The sequence below is a fragment of the Numida meleagris genome, chromosome 2, assembly GCF_002078875.1.
Source record: "Numida meleagris isolate 19003 breed g44 Domestic line chromosome 2, NumMel1.0, whole genome shotgun sequence".
Taxonomy (NCBI): Eukaryota; Metazoa; Chordata; class Aves; order Galliformes; family Numididae; genus Numida; species Numida meleagris.
Genome location: NC_034410.1, coordinates 27,825,065 through 27,848,525, shown reverse-complemented (window position 1 = coordinate 27,848,525; position 23,461 = coordinate 27,825,065). Strand labels below are relative to the sequence as shown.

Here is a 23,461-nt window from a genome sequence, read left to right as displayed (position 1 = left end):
GTCAGCACTCCAGTAAGTCAAAGAAGTATGCCACCACTTTTACCTAGTTTTGTTTCAGATAAAATTTAAATAGTGATCTGTGCACACATCAAATAGAAAGTAAGATAATTACTCATTTACAGATGTATGAACATATATTTTCAGGTATGTTCATAAATTGAACATACTATCCCATTTTTAGTTCTGAACTCAATGTAACTGCCATTTTTCAACAGTTGCTCTCTGATATTCTCTTTTGAATTTTTTTTAACTTAGATTTTTGTTTCTTTTTTTAATATAATAACTTCAGAGTTTGAACAATCTGCATTAGATTTTAATGTTAAACACACACACACATATATATATATATATACAGTGTATATATATAAAATGTATAAAAAGCTGTGCTCCAGTGATGTGTAATACAGGTGGGTAGAAGAAACCCACAGTCCTCTGGAAATCTCTATCACTAGCCTATGAACAACTGGATTTATGCTCACATAACTGAACATAGATTTAGCCTGTTGTTCATAACTTTTTCAAGAGCATAACATGAGATAAGTTAAAGCAGCAGATGCCAAAAAAAAAAAAGACAGGTTCTTTTGGAACTTGAGAAAGGGATACTATTTCTTAGTTTTATTTCTTAAACTCTTTTCTGTAAATTCTTGTTAATTTTATTCATAAAATAGTCATCGGATGTTAGCAGCAGTGCCTCAACTTTAAATGGCCATAATGAACAATAGTGGAAATATCTCTGTCACAGCTCTGCTTCCTGTATAAATACAGCCATGTTTAAGACTTAACCTTTGAACATATACCCATTGGGACCATATGTTCAAATGCTTAACAAAAACAATAATTCAAAAGAGACAAAAAGCCTGTGTGTGTACAGATGGGTATGTGTATGAGCACTTTGTCTGCTTGCGTGGTTCTGAGGATGATGCCTTTGAGAGCACAAAATATTCAGGGAGGCCAAGATGTCTGGTTTTCTTAGGTTCTGGAGACCATCCTCAGGACCACACTGGTATCACTTGGCAAATAACATGCTCATTTAACATTGATTTGCTTTGAGCAAAGGGAAAACAGTATCGGAATCCATAATATTTTTGTGTGCAGTGTTTTTTTCACCAAATATTTGATATTAACCATAGCATTTTGTTAATGTAAATATGAATATTTTCCTCTCTCCAGAACTTTGGAGAGGTGGACTGGTTTTCTTTCTCCAAAGCCTTAATGTGCATGAACACAGTTCCTGCTAATTCTTGCAATTCTGTTATTTTTGGACTGCTAGACTTTCCCAGAACCCCGTGAATGTATCTGCTTCGAAGCTGAAACTCAGTGAAATCTTTAGTTAATCTCTGAGAGTGGTCTGATGTCACTGAAACTGTACTGTTGAATGCAGTTTCCATCCAGTTTTGGGGGTGCTGTGAGAAAGTTGTGGTGGATGTTGTGGGATCGTGAGACTTTTCTGTTGCCAGATCTGTATGTGTTTTAAGTTAAACACTGTAAGATAAATAAATCAGCATATTGATCTGTGTGGGTTGTGCTTGGGCTGATTGAAAAGATGTGAAATGAAAGAGGAGAGAAAAACGTGCTTTAAATACAATCAGTGGTATGAGCTGTACTGTCCTTGAAAGTGAACGTCTATCGCTTCAAGTCATTTGCTCACAAAGCATTTCCATTCGACCAGTGGACAGGCTGTGGAGAAGCAGACCTACTGTTAGACTGAGAAGTGATTTTGAAGCCCATCTGAAGTGAAAAAGATGGAAAGAATGTATATTAATTTTTAAGAGGACATCAGCAAGCTAATGTATACATTTTTTTTGCAACTGATGAAATGCTTAGGTAAAGTGCAATTGTGAAAGTAGAATGCAGCATATGCACCATGAAAAGATGTGGCTTAGTTCTTTGAGTACCGGTTCTTACCTTTCCTCCAAGGGTAAGATTTAATTTCAAATTTATCTAAAGCTATCTAATTATTTTGGATCTAAAGGATTGAATTATACCTCTTCCTTTAAAAATGGTGGAAATGCCTGAATATAATTTTAGAAGGGAAACAGGTAACTCTTTGTTCCAGCACACAATCTTTATTTCCTGATAAATCCTCACAGAACCGCACCCTGTGTGAACTAGCTAGCTAGCTGGAGGCACCTTTCCTGCAGAGCATCAGAGCATCGCTGTGCCCCATAGCCCCTTTGCTTTGTGCTGACAAGATCAGCAGCTAGTCCCAGAGACACGGCCTGGAGAGAGATGGGCTCAGCGCTGGACCTGTTCAGTAAACTCCGCCCTTCTGCTAAACCTCAGAATATTCACATCTTTCCATCTCTTTGTCGAAGCATTTATAAGCTTTTGCTTAAAAGTAGAGACAGAAAGATAGAGCATGCCCCATTCAGAGAGCGTTCAGCAATGTGGTGGACATACGCAGTTGCAAAAGAGCCAATGCCTTAATTGCTGACACACAGCTGTGATGCATGAATCCCTCTCCGTTTCCTCAGTGACTGCCTTTCCTGCCAGGTTATCACTCACTGTGGCTTTCTCTCAGTTTCTGTTACTGACTCCACACGTGGGAAAAGATTTGAGTGTGACAAACATTTTTCTGCAGTTTTGACCAGAAATTCCATCTCTGAGCCAGGAAAGCTTTTCTTCTCCAGATTAGTGAAAGCTAGTGTGTTCCCAGGAAACGTTTGGTTTGGTGAATTGGTATTTCCAGTGAAAAACTATTAAAAATGATTTTTTTTTCTTTTTGATGTTGATCTTGTTGCAGTGCAACCACAAATGGGAGAATTTTTTTTTTATATATAATAGGTTTTCATCTCTCTCTATGGCTTCATCTTTCAGAAATGATCTTTCAGATTCTTTATTTATAAAATAAAGTTTACGTTGCAAGAAAACATGAGGCAGCTAGGAAAGCATTCTCAATTTTACCTATTTATATGAAATTTCCTTCATCTCACTGTTTAGTAGGGAAATCCCAGTAGTCGTTGTGAGAAGTAGGTTACAAAATAAATGTGAAGACAATCCTTCCTTCCTCTCTGAGTTACCTGTAAATACCACCAAATTGCATCTGCTACTTTTAGGGGAAAAGCATGTTATCTCTAACTCTGCTTTAAATCCTGCGATCGCTTCCATGAATTATCTGAAAACCATCTGTTGTTTTCTTTTTTCAATCAACTTCCTCTCTGTTCTTTTTTTAAAAAAAAAAAATCCTGCTCTTATCATGCCATTAGACAGGTACAATCAATAATAAGAGAAAATTGCAGTAATTTTATTGGCCATGTGTCCCAGTCCTTCCTTGGCTTTACTGTAAGATTTTGAGAAAAAACATGCCAGCCCTCTGGCTGTCACGAGACAAATATCACCCAGTCTCTTTTCCTGGAGCTTACTGCACTTTTAGTAATTGAATACTAAGGGAGTCCAGGTTGGTGATAGTCTGATCTGCATTAAGTATTTAACTCTAAAAGATGCTTCATACCCACCTCAAAATTTCATGCCTAAATGCCCCAGCTCTATGATGACCTTTACTAGGTCCCACCTTCAGTAAGAGTAACTATGAATTTGTGTGTTTACTGAGATTGAGTGATTATGAGGAATTGAATATGTAAAATACACCTTCTCAACACATTTTTCTCTTTTTTGGTTTCAAAAATATTACACAAACACTTCAGTCTTCAAGGACTGATTAAAACAAGATAGTTGATGTCCTCTAAGTTCCAGAAGCTCAGTGCAGTCCTTCTACTACCTTTGAATTCCTTTACATCTTGAAAAAGAACTTCCAAGGCACTTAAACAGGAACAAGGTATGTATAGTTTGTGGGGCAGCTGTGATCCATGAAGTCTTTGAATGTAGCTTTTGAAATCACAGCTGTCCCAGCCCTACCAGGTAATGCAGAAGCTACTGTGATTTAATGGTTTCTTTCCAGTGTTGAAGCCAGCAGACCAAGCTGGAGTTATCCATTGGCTTGTAACAATGAGAAATCACTGTGGTGATTTTTAAGAGTGTCAGTCACATCACAGGGATGGAAGTGCATTTGTTTCACAGCCCCAGCTTGATGTCTTACCTACTGGATAGACCTCTTGACAGAAACTGGGGGAATATCAGCATTAAATACTACGTGTTGTTTTTCTGCAGACCTATGCTTAAGGAATTTCTGGCTCAGGAGGCCTGTCATGGCTATCAAATCACAATCTCTGATATTCAAAGACTATTTTGTGGGCGGTACAATAGGAATTTGAATCTATTTAGGGAAGAATTAACTTCTCAATACAGCTGGTACAATGCAAATTCAGGTAAAAGGGGGGGAAAAAGGTTACTTTTACATGTGAAAGTCTTGGAAGTCTTATCCTATTGCTCAGCCAGTTGAGGAATTGATTGTGAAATTACTGGGACTTTTCTCTAAGAATCCATCGTATTTTCTAAGGAGATAGTTTGCTGAAACTAATTCTGTGCCAGCACGTCTTTGTAATCCAGCAGTATATCCAGGCTTCAAGGGAGATGCTGTGAGGAAGTTAGGGTAAGAATTTATAATCAATTTTGAAAGTGGAGTAAACTGCCTTATGCTTCTGGTGCTCACATAGGGGATGGAAAAGCTATAGTGATATAAATTTACACCTTGCTTACTCTGTCATAATTCTCCCCTAAAAGTGAAGCCTTCATGTCAAGGATATGTTGCTGTCTACTCTGTGTAGTTCAGAGAATAAATGTATCATCTCAGGATTTCTGAATTCTTCTCTTGATTTTACTGCTTGCTCACTTTATGACTTTTGACAAATAAATTTCACAGAAATTTATATCTCACTTGCTATTCTATGTCTAGTAGCAATATAATAATCAGTATCTATTCTATCTAATGTCTACATTACAGAGGCACTTTAAGATGGAATTATCTTGTGCAGTGCTTTGAGCTCCTGAGATAGTACTTCATTATATCATCGCAATTTTAGAATGATAAGTGTATATTTTTTTCTTCATTTTCCAGATGTTCAACTTACCCATGGCTCTTTTCATTCCACCGTCAGTGTTTGCTGTTCATCTGCAATTTAATCTACTTTACCAGTTTTGGATACATACAGAGGTAAACCCCCCCTTTTTAAGCCATGCCTAAACAGTTAGCCTGGAGCAGTGTCCTGGAAATCCACTAGCAGCTGATTTATTGTGTAAGAAAAATCTTTGTCTGACTTCTTTAAGGAGAAACATCTGTTCATTTTTATTCCTTTTTCTGAATATATATAGCAAAGTTTATAAGAAGCAATGAGGCCAGTTGGTCCTAATTAGATTTAAACAAAAAAAAAAAAAGGAAAAAAAAGTAACTGTAGGGAATCAAAATTTTTTGGAATTTTAATACTGTATTTTCCTATTTTGCAGCTTATTAAACATTTCTGGCAGATAACTGCAACTGATTCCATTCCTAAGATAAATATCATATGGAAAAATATCCAAAAAAAGTAATGCTTCTTAAAGATTGTTTGGAGTTGCGATTGAAGTCAGATTATTATTTCCATCTTAATGCGTGTAGTTCTCAGATGAAAAGATTTTGTTTCCTGATAGCTATTTGTTTATGACTATACCTATTTATTTGTTTTGTGAGTGCATATGCAAAATCCACTTTATGTACATATAAAGTTAATAACCCACTGCAATTATTAAGTAGTTTCCCTCATTTCTCAGGTAGTTGAACAGCCTTCTGCCTTCTCCCTCACGCTACTTTTCCATGTTATGCCAGTAGCACGCATGTTGGTAGCCCCTACTGGGCTGCTGGCTAATTACCTCTGCAGTAATTTTACTCCCTTGATTACTCTGATGACTCATGCGTTTTTGCTCCGTAATTTCATTATGCCATCTAAAGAACAATTATTTTGGAAAACAATTTTATTCTATTTATTTGCTATTCTAGGTGATCATGTTGATTAAATTCCTGTTTTTATATTATCTTTTCTGTGTGCTTGCCTAACAGTATATATATATATATAAAACAAAACACCGCAACCATCAAAAAGAAGCTATTTACAGTAGCCCAATAGCAAACTTTTATTATTGACGTTCCAGTTCTGTTGGACAAATTTCTAAAAATAGTTAATATAGGTCTCAAGTTCTGAAAATGTGAATAGCAAAGGTTTACAGTAAAATGTAACAAACTGTACCAGAACTGCACTAAACTCAAGTTAATGTTGCCAAAATACTTTGAGCAAATATGATCCAACAGATTGAAATTATAGCAGATAAATTCTCAGAGTTGCATGGTAGCAGTTTCTTTGACCATGCCTTGGGATCTCCAAACTGGTTTTTAGGTGCTTTATTCTGAAGAAAAATATCATGTGCCTCATTTAGCTGTGCTCTTCTGTCTGAAGCTGTTTGTTCCTCAGCTCAGACGTGTCTCTGGTGTTTAGCAATAAGTTAATGAGTCCAAACACTGATGCCACAACGTACATCTAAAATGAATTTCAGAGGCTTATGAATCACCTAATGTCCTAAATCCTTCATAGGACTTTAAAGCAGTTTTCATACTGTATGAGCCAAGTTTAGACAGTAACAAGAAGAGGAATGAATTTCACTCTCAGTGACAAGATAAGCACTTCTTCCTGCTAAATTATTGTGTCAGTAGGAAAACAATGAATCTTTTATGCAGATCCGGTTGGTCCAATCATAGATCTTTGTTTACAAAAGAGACATATTCTTAGTGTTGACATTATTGAAATTGTAATGCGGCTAAAATCATTTGAAATACTTCAAAGTCATGCTTTATGGTAAAAACTATGTCAAAATAGAAACAGGATTACGCCGTATTCTCTTAATTGTAAGGAACTAATAGACAAGAGAATATAAAGGAGGGGAAATAGCAGCAGCTATTGTAGACATGGAGGTTTATACTCCATATTAAATACTAGCCAGTATTTTTGATTAAGTTAAAATGATTTTTAACTGTTACACTCAATTTTGTTTATTTTGTGACTACTGTTACAATTTAACTTTTTAGAGATTTGCCCTCTGATTTTCTTTTCTTTCTAACAGACCTTTTCCTGACTTTTAACAGCATTAAAGAATGAAAGTATATGAAAGTTTGTTCCTAAGGGAAGGGATTTTATTGAAGTCAAGATTTCAGTTTGGGGATTTTTTGTTGCTTAAAGAAATAGTTCAAATTGAATTTAATAATTTAAAAAGTGTCATTCTACTGTACTGAAACTGTATGCCATGTTTCAGCTTAGAGCAAAAGTTCATAGCCCAAGTATGATCCCTGATATTTTCCCAAATTTTGCTTAAAATATGTTCAGTACTGTTTCAGACAATACTCAGAGAAGTTTCCTGTGTTATTGGTTTGGCATTCTTCACGATTTGTTGTGTCAGTTTTTGGTTTGCTTTCCTACCGTCAGCTAAGGCACAATCCATTTTATTTTTACTCAAGTAGCTCATGTATTCCTGCGAAGGCAATCATAAAGATCATCACATACCCACTCTTTCTGTCTCGGAGTTCTGTATTCTTGGTATGAATTTGCTTTTGTCCTTTTTTTTTAAATAAGTACATGATTTTAAACATTGAAATTTTATACAAGAACTACACTATACCATTTTTTAATAGTAATAAAAGACCTTTAGCACTGAAATCAGGAGGGGCTGGTGGATGAGAAGCTGGACATGAGCCAGCAATGTGCCCAGAAAGCCAACCGTATCCTGGGCTGCATCAAAAGAATTGTGGCCTGCATGTTGAGAGAGGTGATCTATTCTGCACTGGTGAGACTTCACCTGGAGTACTGCATCCAGATGTGGAGTCCTCAGTACAGAAGAGACACTGACCTGCTGGAGCATGTCCAGAGGGGGGCCACAAAAACGATCCAAGGGATGGGACAGCTCTCCTACAGAGACGGGTTGAGGGAGCTGGGGCTGTTCAGCTTGGAGAAGAGAAGGCTCTGGAGAGACCTGATCATGGCCTTTCAGTATCTAAAGGGAGGCTTTGAGAAAGAAGGGGGCAGATTCTTTCACAAGGGCTGTTGTAGGACAAGGGGAAATGGTTTCAAACTGAGAGGCAAGATTTAGATTGTATATTAAAAATAAATAAAATTTAAATAGTTTTTTTTTACATTAAGGCTGGTGAGGCCTTGGATCAGGTTGTCCAAAGAGGTGATGGATGCCACCCCAGAGACATTCAAGGCTGGATGAGGCTCTGAGCAACCTGATCTAGCTGTAGGTGTCCCTGTTCATTGCAGGGGAGTAGAACCAGACCTCTAAAGGTCCCTTCCAACTCAAATGATTCTATAATTCTAGATACAAGTAAGGCATTTCTGTAATTATTAAAGAAATAAAGGGTGCCCAAGAGTGAAAACACAACTGTGTGATTTAAATAAGTTATGCATTTTTCTTTACTATATTCAACAAGTAGAACAATTTCTGCTTCCTGAAGTCCACTTTTTTTCAGTACTTCTGTATGTTAACACACTGTGTACGTAGCAATCTGAAATATCACAAATGTTCCAAAGACTTTTTTTAAATCTCAGAATAACACCTAATAATATTGAAATAATTGCAATCATTGCTTATTTAGATGAGAAAAAATAAAAATGAATCCATAATGGTGAATAAAATCAGGATCTCAATAAATCAAGGGAAAACCATTTTTGGTTCAATCCAGTCCTACTTATGCCAATGGAATGACTCAGTCAGTAGATGTGGCCTTAAATGGGCAGGGAGAAATGCTTCTGTGACTAGACCATGAGAGAAGTTTAAAAAAAATAAATAACTAAAATAATATTTTGGTTAAAGAGCACTAAAAATCTAATCTTTCAAAAGCCACAAAATGTTTCAGGACTGTTACTGACAGGCAGAAATACTCCATTTCAGTTTATTTTCACAGGTGATTTCGAAAGTCTATGGCTTATATTAAACTATATCCTTCCGTTATGCATTTATGACAGCCAATAAGTTAGATGCGTTTATAACCTGATAGACACCTGTGAGAAAACAGAAATTAGTTTCTGCTGGTTTAGCTGTAATTTTTATGAGATGTCAAATTGTATTTGGAAAATATCAGTTGAATCAATCCCTTTTGGTAGTAATTGTGGAGGCAGATTATTGCTTGCCTGTTTGATCTTTGATATGAATTAATTTCTGTTTAATTTTCTAATTTGGGGAAAGACTGTAATTTTTGCCTTTTACCGTACTCATAGAAGTCATATTTCTTGAAACATCTCTTTTTCCCTTGTTTAAGTCTTCCTATATCATCAAAGCAGATAAAGGTGATGCACTCCAATTAACCAGGAATAACATGGCTGAAAAGAGGCAGGAAAGGACTGGGAAACAATTTAGCAGCACCTTATACAGGCTGGCAAAAGGGAATTGAAATTACTGTAGACATAGTCCAAAACGTGTGTTTATATCAGAAAACACTGATTCAGTGCAGTTTAAACTTGCTGTGGAAGTATGCCAAGTATGCCATATTTAATGCCACCTCCCCCCCCCAAATTCACAATCATGAGACACATAGAAGAGCAAAGAGAGCATGATTTCACTAGGACACTCCCGTACTGTGTGCAGGTTGAAGCTTGACTTTCTTTAGCTTTGACTTATGCTCTGTTTTCTTTAATTAAAAAAAAAAAAAAAAAAAAGATAGAAATTGTGGAGACTTCACTCCTTCATAAGGGGAAATTCTGTTTCTGGCCACGCGAAGCACATCAGCTGTCAGTGCAGGTGAGTTGTTGTGGCCCAGTCCTGAAGTCCTTAAGTCCATTATCTCTTACCTAGGAAGACAGCCATATTCAGAAGCAATCTTCAATGCATTTTGAAATGCAGGCACAAATTCAATAAGGAAATTAAACAAGGATGTTAAAGAACGAAGTAAAATTAAGTAAAATACATACAAATGCACATAGTTCTTTTAAGTAACAACACACTTGTGAATACCAAATCAATATCAAGATCTATTCTTTAAGATCTAGTGGACATAGATGTCTCTTTAAGCAGAAGCTATTTAAGACAAATGTCCAATGGGTGGCTGTTAGAAGAATTATAAATTCTTTAGGACAATGTGATAAATAAGTGATAGGGTTAGACAACAGATAAGATATTCAAGGGGATAAGGAGCAATGGTCTTAAACTAAAAGAAGGTTTAGATTAGATATTTTTACTTAGAGGGTGGTGAGACGCTGGCGCAGGCTGCCCATAGAAGCTCCATCCTTGGAGGTGTTCAAAGCCAGGTTGGGTGGGGCCCTGGGTGGCTTGGTCTGGTGAGTGGCAACTCTGCCCAGGCAGGGGGATTGGAACTGGGTGGGCTTTATGGTCGCTTCCAACACAAGCCATTCAGTAATGCTATTATTCTGTATACAGTTATTATATTCTATATTCAGGACCAAAAAAGTGAGATTGATTCTTTATTTTCTTCCATATTTCATATTAACATTTTCTTATGCAAACCTTTTGCACGTGGTATGCTCCGGTCTCTTTTAAATAAACAAGAAAGGAATGGAGAAGCAAACAAGTGTAAAAAGGGTTATTTAAAATATTTTCAATAGTTTAGTGGTTTAAAAGCAATTTAAAAATCTATCTCTTAAAACTGAAAATGAGATTTTGTATTAAAAAAGCATTTCAACAAAATTTAGTTGACTATAATGTGTTTGAGTTTTTGCTTTGGGAAAAGGACGCTTTTGCTTTTTGTGGTTGTTTTGTTGAATGGGAGGAAGATTTTGGTAATAAACTAAATTCTTCAGTAGTATGCAAAATTGAGATGATCTCCTGGTAGGTTTAAAAAAAAAATCATAGACTGTAAGTTTGCAAAAGCATACATTTGTGCTTAATGTGTTGTACTGTGAATAGCTCCTAAAAGGTCAGTGAGTAATGAAACATATTTAATGTTAGAAGATTTTGTGAATGTTTTTGTATATAAGTGCAATGGATCACAGTGAAAACCAAGTTTGATAAACTAATATTGTTCCCTGGCCAAGATGAAAAGCAGGGTGGTTGTTTTTTTTTTTAGTTTAGTGTAGATGTTGGGTTTTTTTTGTCTTGTTTTTAAGTAGACAGTGTTGTCAGTAAAAGGTAAAATCAGTAATAATCTAATGCGTTCAGTATAATTGCAAAATTGAAATCTCTCTTGAATTTTTCTCTGGAAATTCACTTTGAATTCAAATAGTGTATGCCAACCAACTCTTTCATTTTCTGTACTCTAATATGTTGGCTCATTTAGTGAAAGAACAGTCTTCTGTTTAATTCAGTCACTATAGCCAAAAAACATATGAGTCTGTTCGATGTGTGGTTTCAAATCAGAAACACACACAGCTGTCCTATTCAAGTTACAAGGGATTCATCTAAAAAGTTACTGTTCATGAGGCTTTTGCAAAAGGTCATCAGAAAGATGGATGCAATTTAGAGGTGATATACAGCCATTCTCCTAATCCCATATTCAAGTTCGTATCTGATATCTCTCAGTGACCCAGGTGATTGAACTGGGGTTGCTAGAAGCAGTCCATGTTGTCTGACATTCTACCATAGAAGCTGGATATTCTCATTCTAAAACCGGTGGGGAATTAACTAATCACTGATTTGCGTAAAGAACAAAATTTTGTTTTGCGAAAGAAAGTTCTGGTCCCATTCCTGATAGCTGATGCTTCAAAAACTCATTGTTCATCTTCCACAAACTGACCACTCAAGCATTTACAGTGGGGAGAAGGAGAGAGCAAATAAATCAATAAATACTAGGGAGATAAAAATATTTAATGCAGACATGGCCTTTGGAGGTCCAAATAGAATATATACATGATATAGACAGTAAAACTCAAACATGATTCCAAGAAACAAAGAGATCTCACTACTTCAATCCAGTATATATCCCAAAATGACTTCCTAGGTTTTCTGACCAGCCTAGGGGATGCAAGTCGTCTTGTCATTGCACTCGCCAGAGAGCCGAAAAGTACAAAGCAAGCAGCACTATCACTAAGCAGAAGTTCTAGCAATAAGTGCAAACTGTGTTCCACTTTTCCATGATTCACTTCCCCCTCGTTGGAGGAAAAGTATTACCTTTCTAGATATATAAAGCATATAATTTTTTTTTCTGTGTTAAAAGTATAACATGAGAGAGAGATAATAAAACTTTCATAAGAAAGCAGACCTGGGTTAGATATTCGAAGGAAATTCTTTACTTATAGGGCGGTGAGAGGCTGAAACAGGTTGCACATAGAAGTTGTGAATGCCCCATCCCTGGAGGTGTTCAAGGCCAGGCTGGATGGGGCCATGGGCAGCCTGATCTAGTGGTTGGCAACCCTGTCTACAGCATTGGAGTTTGGAACTAGATGGTCTCTGAGATCCTTTTCAACCTGAGCCCTTCTGTGGTAACTTTACTGTTTCTTGTGTAGCTTCTCTTTCAGCTAAGCTGATGAATAGAGAAGGGCTTAAAAATATCTGAATCTTTTAAATGAGCTGAGTAGTTTCCTGAGCTTGCTTAATACATTCTGCAGCTTAGCGTGCAGCTCAGGAGCTGAGATCGTTTTCATTCAAAAACTGCCTACTCAATAATCAGCTTATTTTGGAAGTCTGTGATGGATGGACAATATCCAGCAAAGGAATCCTTCCCTTCCCCTGTTGCAGCTGGGTCCATAGTGAGGAAAGAAATGAAAAGAGTATGGGACAAGAATATAAGCAGAAACTTGATTTATCATCCTAATAATTAAGTCCTTGAGTTTGAGTGCTGACTTCTGCTCCTCACATTAAAGACTCTTCTTGCAAGATACAGCTATGAAATGTTTAGTTCAGCAGTAGTGGGTCTCTCTATTATTAATCTACCGTTAGAAACCCTAAAATCAAAAATCTTATTTCAAGAATTTTATTTAGATCACTCATGTCTATTCTGTCCATGGAGAATTATCAAGGTGAGTGTGAAATGAGATACTTAGAATACATTTCAGTACATTCTGCATTCTGCAAAACAATCTAGACTTGTTTACCAATTAAAGTTAATAGAATAATGAAAGGATACTAAATTAATGAGAAGATAAGTTAGACCAAATTCCAAATTCCAGCCAAAAAAAAAAAAAATTTATATTCTCCACAGTTTAACAAAGTTGCATTTAATAATCTTGGGTTTTGCTCATAGTTGTACTCATTGAGAATCTATTTTAATCGGTTATGGCTTCAAAAAGAAAGTAATATTTGAAAGGCATTTATTTATTTAAAAAATCACAATGTAGGGTGATGACTGTATTTTTTTCTTTTTAAAGAGGACAGTGAAGAGCTACAGTTCAATATATTTGGTTTGTTTCAGGACTGGCATATGATTTATTGCTCTCTGTTTTTTTTTCCCGTGGCCACCAGCATGTATTTGTCAAGCTGATTAAAAAAATACTGAAATTGTATATCATTTTTTCTCCTGGAGTTTGTTTAAAAAGCTTGACTTGATATATGACTGGAAGAGTGACTTTCATTTTGCTCTGCTATTTGTAATATTGCAATTAAAACAACAAGTTAGTGATGGTTTTCTTTCATTGTAGTGGACAACTTGATTGACATATCCAACATGTGCTTATCTTTCTACTAGAAGGCTTAATTAGACCTTAAAATTAAATAAAAAAAAAAATCAGAAGTTGCATTCACTTATTGAAAGTGGTAGCTGAAATATTCATGTCAGATGTCTATTTGATTCAAACCTTACCTTCTGGTTAAAGCGTAAACCAATGAAAAGTGACAACAGTCTGCCTTCAAGATAATTTATTATAAACACATTTCTTAAGTCTGTGTGTTTATTGTATAAACATATCCTAAACTTGACTATCCATTAAAACTAGGCTTTCACCTCCCATTCCTACAATCCAGATTTATCAGAAATTCACCCCCCTATTAAACTCTTTATGATCCCAACAGGCCTGATTCCTTTGGCTTATTTTATTTCTAAACTATAAATATTGTTTTTTCGTTCCTCAGCGTGGAAATTTGGCTACATCCATTTTACATGCTTACTGGAATAGAAAACTGCCTAATCAGATAGGAAAACAGTTGGCGGTATATAAATCAGGGTTTGCTGAGGATTTCAAAGTGTGAAACCGGGCAGACAAGCATGTATCCTAGGAGTTCGGCCTTTCCCTAGCCTCCCCGTAGAGAATTCACATGGCTAATATGATCACCAGGGCCATCTGTATAAATACATGGGTGTGTTGTCCTGAATTAACACAGCAGCTCTATTGGGAATGTAATTAAAGTCTTATATTTAAATTTCCCCACCCAACTGTTTGAAATACAGATTTATATACCAGGAATAAAAATCTTATCTTACTTTTGATGAAGAAATCAATTGTAATACCTGTTCTACTACCAACTAGTCTAGCAGAAACCCTGGATTTAAGTTCAGAGTGCTCCTTAGTGATGCTTCAGGGATGAATTTACCCTCTTCTGTCCTGCAGATCAGTAGCACTATGATATTTAAAGTCATGCTCTGCTACAAACAGCTTTTCTTATACTTGAAGAAAAAAAGTTATTTTTATTTAGCAGTGCTTTTACTGTAACATTGCCTCCTCTGCTCTGTCGACATTCCTTCTTAACATTCATGTTGAAACAGAGTTAAGCAAAGATTCATGTTGTAGTGGTGACAGGAGGAGTTGTTACACAAGATGTAAAGTTTCCTTTGGATTTCATGTCACGATTTTTTCTCATTATTTAAACAAGAACTACATTGAAGTGGTGCAGGTACCAGGCAATAAAGATTTCCCTTGGTGCTGACAAACTCTGAGACCGCAAACGGACGTGCTTACATGCCGCAAGAGATTGCATGATGTTCTTTTCCTTTAGGCAAGGGATTGCTGTCACAAAGGAAACATCTTTATATAAGAACGGCTATTATAGAAAAAGTATATATTTCTCATTTTATATGAAGGTTTCACTTCTGGAATTTTTTATTCAGTGAACTGTGGAAAGTCTGTAAGCACACAGCTCTTAGCCTGCTTTGTTTTTTTAAACTGCTCTTGAAGCTGAAGCTGCTTCAAGTGTTCTCATAGTGATTTCGCTTTATTGTTTAGCCGTACCTTGGTGCTATAATGTAGAAATATGTTGCTTTAAAAAAAAGAAAAGAAAAAAGAGGAATGTTTGTTTTGAGAAGAAATCTTAAAAGTCTTTTCTGAATGTTGTATATAAGATACTTAAATGTCAGAATCATCTGCAGTATATCAAACCTATTTGTAAGGTTTTGTCAGGTGAAAATTGTTTTGTGGCTATATGATGTTGAACAATAAACAAAGCAAACAGGAAAAGTTTTGCAGGAATGCTGCAATTCATTGTGCGTCAGTGACATGAGAGCTTAGGTGAACATGATGTGTTAATTGAGAGAAAAATAGGAGACAGGAACTGATTTAGAACAGTAGTTATCTGTGTCTAGGTAACTAACACAAGAATACCCCTTTCCACCCTATCCCCCAGCCATACTGGTCAACATTCTGTTATAATCATGAGATCATACTAGGAAAAGAGTTGGCATATATCATTTTTTAAGGCTAACTGGAGTAAATTTTCTGTCTCCCAAGATAACTGCTAGATGATAATATATTAGAATTATTTATACTCACAAGCAGAGTCTTTTTCCTTTCAATAAGGAAACAGGGTTGCAATAAAGGCAATAGAGATATTGAGCCATGAAATATATATATATATTGTGAAACTAATTTCCAGTAAAAAAAGGCTGAAACAAAGCATTTAGTGCATGAAAAAGCTATAATAGTAGAAAGTATATTCTTTTTCTAATGAAAATATAAATTGTAAGTCACAAAATATGTGATTTATTCAGATACCATATCAAATTTATTTGATATTTTATATATTTTTAAATTGAATAGTGTTTTTCCAGAAATGCGAAAATGTTTATTCTAAAAAGCCATTTTGAATGGAAACCTATTTTAAGATTAAAATGTTCTGATGTCTTGAATGACTGAGATCTGGCAGTATATATATCTTGGTGATTGGTTGCAACTGCAGAGTGTGCCTGGTTACTGCTACTATAAATATTTACCTACTGCATTGTGATTGATGTTCTTCAAGGAAAATGTCTGGACACAATGACACAGACATCTGCCCCACAGCAATGAGGGTAGATTGACAGCTGAAAGGTTGGTAGCTGGAGCATCCACCACTGCTTTTCTCCTCTCTGTAACCTTCTAGGCATTTTTTTGGACACTGACTGTTGTTCCACCCCATTAAATTTTGTTACAAGCCAACTCCTGCAAAGTTCATTTTTCTTCACTGTGATTTCAGTAGACTCCTGTTAGCTTCAGATGACAGGGTCAGAGAGAGTAAAATCTTGCCTGGCAAGGATTATCTTACTATCCTAGCCCTTGCAGTTTACTCTGATGAAGGATCTGCTCATAGGAATTTTGCCTCCTGTGGTAAGATGGCAGAAAGTAGAAAATGTCAACAAAATTAAAATGTTCTTCATATTGTGCTACTGCAGGAGGCTTCAAAATCCACGGTCACAGAGGTGATGTATTTCTCCTTGTTGGTATTATTTAAGTTTGTATTTATAAAATGTATTGCCAAAAGTTTTCCACTGACAATAGGTTTTTTTTCTGTTTTTTTTTGTTTGTTTTTTTTTTCTATTTTCAAAATATGCAAAGTGTATTGGAGTAAGCTTACTGATAGCAATGGAAATTTCTAGAAATAGCATACTGTACCATTTTGAATGTCTGGTGGAAATCTATTCTTGGTGTGTTTTAGCTGAAGTATTAATTTACAGATTGTTAATTTCAGCATGCTAGATTTTTGCTTGGCCAGGTACAGAGTTTTGTACCACCTCTGAGCTTCCAAGTCATTTGATTATTTTAATGAGATGATATTTCCATCATCGTGTAGCTGACACATCTCTGCAATGGAGGCAATCTGAATGAGTAATGAATCAAAGTATACTTGGTTATCAATCAATAATGATGCTGCAGGGAAGATATTTCAGTAGGTTTGCAGTAGTCATCACCCCCAGAATGATGACATAGTGGGCTGGGAACTTTTTAAGGGACAAGAGTGATTTCATTTTCTAAAGAAAATACTTCATTTAGAATTAGTCAGAAGTAGTCATCTAAAATTTTACTTAAGTTACGGAGGTCCTCGGGGAAGCTCCAGACATGAAGGTATACTTCAGCATACCTAAGTATTATATGGAATTTTGAAAGGATGATGTTTGATTTGAAAATATTAAATTAGTCAGCTGGATATTGAAGACTTCTAAGCCTTTATTCTGAGGACATTTTATTAAAATTCACCTGCAGGCTAAAAGTGAAGACTGCTATTCCTTAGTGAGGAATGTTATTCCCTGCTCTCTTGGCACAGGTTTGATTTATTTTCCCATTAAAAATGTTTAAGAATTGAACTAAAAATATACTGAAACTAAGTAGATCAAAATTAGGTGTGGTTTAATAGATAGATTATTGTTCTTTCAGGTTCTGGGCTATAGTTCAATCTAATACACTCAATTGATTCAATTTAGTGGTTCCATCTCACATAGTTTAATACAGTGGGATTTTCTGCGTTAGGGATGAGGGAAATAGATCTACCATGAATGATGAATTGTTTCTCACCTTTTGGTGGTCTTTTCAGTCTTGAACTTATTTTGAGTGGGTGCTGAGAAATACACATGGCCCTACTTATGTTGTCCTTGGCTTCTGAGTTAAACAAAACAAAACAAACTTGTCCCAGTGTTCTGCTTTTACAGCCAGTGTGCACAGGATTTTGAGACAGATGCTCCAGATGTTGCAGTTCTCTCTATCTGAAGAACTGGACAATTTCTGTACTTCTTTCATTACAGAAATGCTGTGCTTAAGCTAATAATTAGAAGTTCTTTTCATGTTATTAAATATAAACATAAAAATATTAATTTTATTTTTATATTTGATTTTTTCATAAACTTAATTCATAAGCATTTTATGACCAAGCTTGAATCATTTGAGTAAGTTTATGGCAATCATCACTTTGTGTCATTTTTGACATAGCATTGAGAGGATTGAGGCTGGATTTCCTCTATTGTTGAACTGTTGTCCTGGGTGTCAAGTTCACTATGAGTTTACTCTGCTGGGGTAAAAAGAAGGGTGTTGGTAGAAGGAAGAAGCAGTCAAAGATACTGAAGGAGATTGTTTCTGTGACACTGCCAACCATTTGCTTAGGCTGACTTGAATTCAAATTACTGGGATCTTAGAGTTACACTGCTTACCAAGCAGTGCAAATGGATACAGATAAAAATTGTGAGTGAAGTGATCTAAATAGAATCGTAAACTGATAATAAAAGATAAGAAGAAAGTGTGCTGATTGATCAAAAAGAAATTTGATTTTTAACTTGCATTTTACTAGGTTTCACTTATTTTTCCTTGAAAATTCTCCTAATTAACGCATATTAAGGCAAAAAAATTGTGTTCTCATCTTTTTATGCAAGTCTTGTGGAGACAAAAATCTTTATGCCTTTTGTCCCCTTCTTTTCCCTCCTTCTCACTGAGTTTTCAAATTCAGATAAACATTATTTCTTTTCAAGGTTGTCACTAACATTGGTCCATTGGAGTGGATTCTTAATACTCCTAGTCATCATAGAGTTCATCATGGTAAGTTAAAAGCATAACCTCTAATTCCTCAGTGGGCTTTTGCTTGTATTCAGTATTTGGACTGTAATAAGAAAGAATAAAAATTATGTTTTATTATTATAGAAAGATTTTAATTTTGATAACTGCTCCAAAAATAGCTCTTTTTATGTGAGAAGTTACATAGTATTAAAAAATAATTTAAAAAAACTTAGAACTTACATTTAATTTTTAAATCTTTACCTTTGAGGTTAATTACTGAGCAGAAATGAAGCCTGGATAATGTGAGATAATTTGAAGATTTTGAACAAAATAGTTTTGTAAATATAAAGAATGACAGAAAAATATCTCACTCTCCCTGACTGCTAAAACATAATCATCTTATCAATCAGTATCAGATGCTCTCACATTCAAATTCATGCACTAAAAATGCAGTAAGACGTGTTTTTCATTTTGAAGTAGAGCTGTTAAACATTTTGGTGGAATTTAGTTTCAACTGTCTGAATTGTTTAAAAATATCACTTTACGCATTGCACTTGTCAGCTGATATGAATTTCTATCAATATTCTGAAGAATTAGAGATGGAACTACATATCTAAATTTGATTAATAACTCCACTGAATCATGAAAAATGCCATGAACATATCTGGGGAATGGAAGTGGATTTCATAGATGTCATTGTCTCATTCGGAATGCAGAGATAACAGGGAAAAAGTAACGGGAATGGAGAAGCAAAATAATTTGAAACAGACTAAAACGTAGTCATATGTAGAGAGGATGTTATTAATATTTATTATATCCTCCGTGTGTAGAGTGTTTATAGCACTGTGTAGACTTTTTTAAAAGGCTATGGTGCTGTAACTATCTAATCCTTAAAATTTGCACAAGTACTGGTAATCCTGGAGGGAAACAGTCTGCTCTTATTTGCTCTGTGTAAATCCAGACTAATCCTCTGAACCTGATCCTGATCAGAGTTGAGCAGAATCAAGTATTGTACAGTCGCTCCAAACAAACTCCACAGTTTGATTTTAGTCAAACGTTTAATAGATATTCCATATACAAACGCATTCCCTAGCAAATAGATTGAAGGATCACTCTGAATTTAAGCATAGAGGTAGGATCAGATATATAGCATAGAACAGTAGAGACAGCTGAAGGGCAGTAATGAAATGATTGTGTGTAAATACATTTGGCATGCACTTTCTTAGGTATAAATTAATAAGGTGATTTTTTGTTACTTCTTTAATTTTCCTTTGTAGATATATTTTAGGTGAATTTACTTTCCAAATACAGTTTTTGTTGCACAGAAGTTTTCGGTATGACATGTTATATTTGTATATTTGAATCTGAGTAGAAGGAGAGTTGTACGCTTTGTCAGAAAAAAGAAATTTTGTAAATACGTAAAAGGTAGCTAACTTACTACTCAGAGTTACAGAATTGTAGCAGTTGGAAGGAACTTCTGGAGATCATCTAGTCCAACCCTTGCCAAAGCAGGTTCACTTAAGTAGGTTGCACAGGAAAACATCCAGGCAGGTTTTGAATATCTCCAGAGAAGGAGACTCAGCAGCCTCTCTGGGCATCTTGTTCCAGTGCTCTGTCATCCTTACAGTAAAGAAGTTTTTTCTTATGTTCATATGGAATTTCCTGTATTACGTTTTGTGCTTGTTGTGCCCTGTCCTGTCACTGGACACTACTGAAAAAAGACTGGCCCCTTCCTCTTGACACCTACCTTTATTTTGGTAAGCATTGGTAAGATCCCCTCTCATTCTTCTCTTCTTTGGGCTGAACAGTCCCAGGCCTCTCAGCTTTTCCTCATAAGGGAGATGCTCCAGGTCCCTCATCATCTTTGTATCCCTTTGCTGTGCTCTCTTTAGAAATTGCCTTTTTTGAACTGAGGAGCACAGAATTGGACACAGTGCTCCAGATGTGACCTCACTGGGGCAGAGTAGAGGAGGAGGATCACCTCCTTCGACCTGCTGGCCAGGATCTTTTTAATGCATTCCAGGATACCATGGGCCTTCTTGGCCACAAGGGCACACTGCTGGCTCATGGCCAACCTGTTGTTCACCAAGACACCCAGGTCCTTCTCTGCAGGGCTTCTTTCCAGCAGCTCAGACCCTAACCGTACAGATGCATGCAGTTATTCCTCCCCAGGTGCAGGACTATGCACTTGCCATTGTTGAAACTCTCTACTTGCCCAGGTCTCACTGAAAGGCAGCACAGAATTCTGGTGTGTCGGTCACTCCTCCCAGGAGTGCATCATCAGGAAACTTGCTAATTTGCTCCTTAAAACAATTATTAGATTATAAATTGATGCTAAGATTTCCTTTTATAATTCACTTGCATGTATTCTTATATATGCAATGACTTATCAATCATTTTTATTACAGGTAGAAATCCTTACTGCATTGACAAAAATTATGGTGGCACACTCATTATCTGGGACAGGATATTTGGTAAGTAAAACCCAACCAAAACAAGCTGTTCTCTCTCATTTTTAGTTAACGCATCAAACAAAATGTATGTATTAATTTTGATTTTTCTTTTTTTACTTCTTTCGTCAGGAACATTTGAGGCAGAAGATGCTAAAGTTGTATATGGCTTAACACATCCAGTAAATTCATTTGAACCCATCCTGCTCCAGGTGCTATCCTTTGTATCACTGATTGTGTTATCATCAACAAACTCTCAAAAAGAGTGCTTGTTGTTCAAAAGGAACTCTTCTCTGGCATAACTGAGATTAACTCTGCATTGCTACATAGTCAATTCAGTATCCACAGCGTCTTCAGTATTTCATTACTACTTGCTGCACTGAACATATACTGGGCATGTAGAGCCATTATGAAAGCACAATACAGTAAAATTATTAACTAATTACAGTGGAGATATAACAATCCTCTGACTTACCCGGTGAATGCTGTCTGTTTTGACACACACACAGCAATACGTAGAGAAGTACAGACAGAAAATAAAATCTGTTGTTTATGTCTTCTCTAAATACTGCTATTTCATAAGTAATCCCATGGTGTGATATTTTTATTTTTTATCTGTTTTGCATATTTGATCTTCAAGATACTTCATAATGATTTGTGTTGACAGTGTTATATAGCAGCCATCATGTTTTCAACAAAAACTGTTTGGAATAGAAGGGAAAAAGAAGAAAAAGTACTTAATGTGGTTCTTGGTGGATTTCTTGGTCCAGGCTTCACTTCATCTGGATAAAAAATTCTCCATAAAGCTGTCAAGGACTGAGGAGTGTGGAAGTCCCCATTTATTTTACGGGGACTTTTTATGGCACTTCACTCCACAAGGCATCTCAAAGAATTAGAAATTCTACCTGAAGGAGTATCTGGGCTGGAAGCTGGAAACATGGACAGTCTGTACTGTTATATACATATATATATATATATATATATATATATACGTATATGTATATATACATATACATTCCAATCAGCACTGAGTAAGTTAGGAATTGAGAGTATGTTGTGTCAAGGTCCCAATAACAAAATTCTAGTTTAAAGCCATCATAAATACAGCTATACAAAATACTGTTAAGTGTTCTGGATTGCTTATAGGAAGGAAAGATTTTCCTCCTGCCTATTTCACTCAGGTTTTCTGAACCTCTGTCTTCATCTCTTTTTAATGTATTCTCTTTACAGACTTGCAAAAAGTCATTTGTTTAAGAGCTAAGAATGAGGAAAATTTAATGTTTTAATAAATTTTATTTTACTAACAATGAAAAATCACTTGCTCTTTTTTTAAGTTACGTCCCCTGGCTCATATTTGGAATACGTTTTGGGCCACACCTGGATTCTGCAATAAGCTTTCTGTCATATTCAAAGGGCCAGGCTGGGGACCAGGCAAACCTAGACTTGGCCTTCCTGAGGAAATCCCAGCGGTAAATATAACATGTAGAGGCTTTCAGTTTTGTGTAATTTACTTGGACCTCTTAATGCTACTGGATCAATGTTAAGAACTCTACACATGCTATTTTAAATTAGCAAATTAGCAGTCATAAAGGGAAAAGACTGAAGGAAATGAATGTTTTACTTGTGTTTTTCTTTTTATTTGAAGGAAAAATATATCTTTTTGTTTATCTTTTCATTATTCATTTCCTAAAGAGATTTTCAAAATAGTTCTATAGAGTAAGGTAATTTCTCTTTCTGCTATGAATGTGCACACACACACACACACAGTTAAACTGTCTAACAGTAGACAGTATGTATGTTTGATTGTAGATTACCTTTGTGTAATTACCTATGTTCCTTAACCTTTTTTTGTTTGTAATTTTAAGGAATACTAAGGAATAATTGGCTACAGTGGATCACTGTTGAAGGCTGTTATCTGTTTTGCTTCATATAGGTCACTGGAAAAGAAGTTCCCTTCAGTCCATGTGTACCAGCTTATCTTAACTGCTATGCAGTGGTACATTTTGCTATAATAATGGAGTTGTATATTGATCTTCTTGCTACTGTGACTGTAAGTAATTCGAATCTTTAGGTAACGGCATTTCATGCTGACAGTAATATGACACATAACGTGCTTACATAATAAAGCAGAGAGTAGAGACTCCAGTCATAACTAGATTCTGTAAAAGTATAATAATAAATGTGTAAGCATATAATTATACAATACTAAATATATATTAAAATATTTACTAAAATATTTAATAACTATATTAATTATTTGTGCAATTAAAAATAATAAATGTTCTGTAGAAAAAGTAAGCATCTGCAGCAGGCTTTAGGACCTTGTTCAAGGAAGAATTTATCTCAGATTTGAAGTTATGTAGGTTTTAAGATGTCAAGGTTGGTCAGATTTTTAGAGGCCAGTTTTGTCCAAGCCTTTTCCTTCAGGCCATGGCCCTGCCCACCTACCTGCCACTGGTCCCTGTGCTCTGTGCATTAGGGGCAGCTCCTGTCACTGTGCCCTGATGCTTTGAATGACACGTCTGAAACTGGCCAACCAGCAGATTT

The 23,461-nt window shown here is 35.7% G+C and overlaps 1 protein-coding gene across 1 annotated transcript in view; it reads left to right on the top strand.

Moving 5' to 3' along the window:
- The window catches only part of AGMO (alkylglycerol monooxygenase), a 191,066-nt gene that overhangs the window by 78,192 nt on the left and 89,413 nt on the right, over window positions 1–23,461 (top strand). Inside the window, 6 exon segments of the mRNA XM_021388532.1 lie at window positions 4,955–5,050; window positions 18,440–18,506; window positions 20,873–20,938; window positions 21,047–21,126; window positions 22,249–22,383; window positions 22,848–22,964. Of these exon segments, the coding sequence (XP_021244207.1) occupies window positions 4,955–5,050; window positions 18,440–18,506; window positions 20,873–20,938; window positions 21,047–21,126; window positions 22,249–22,383; window positions 22,848–22,964 (561 nt within the window).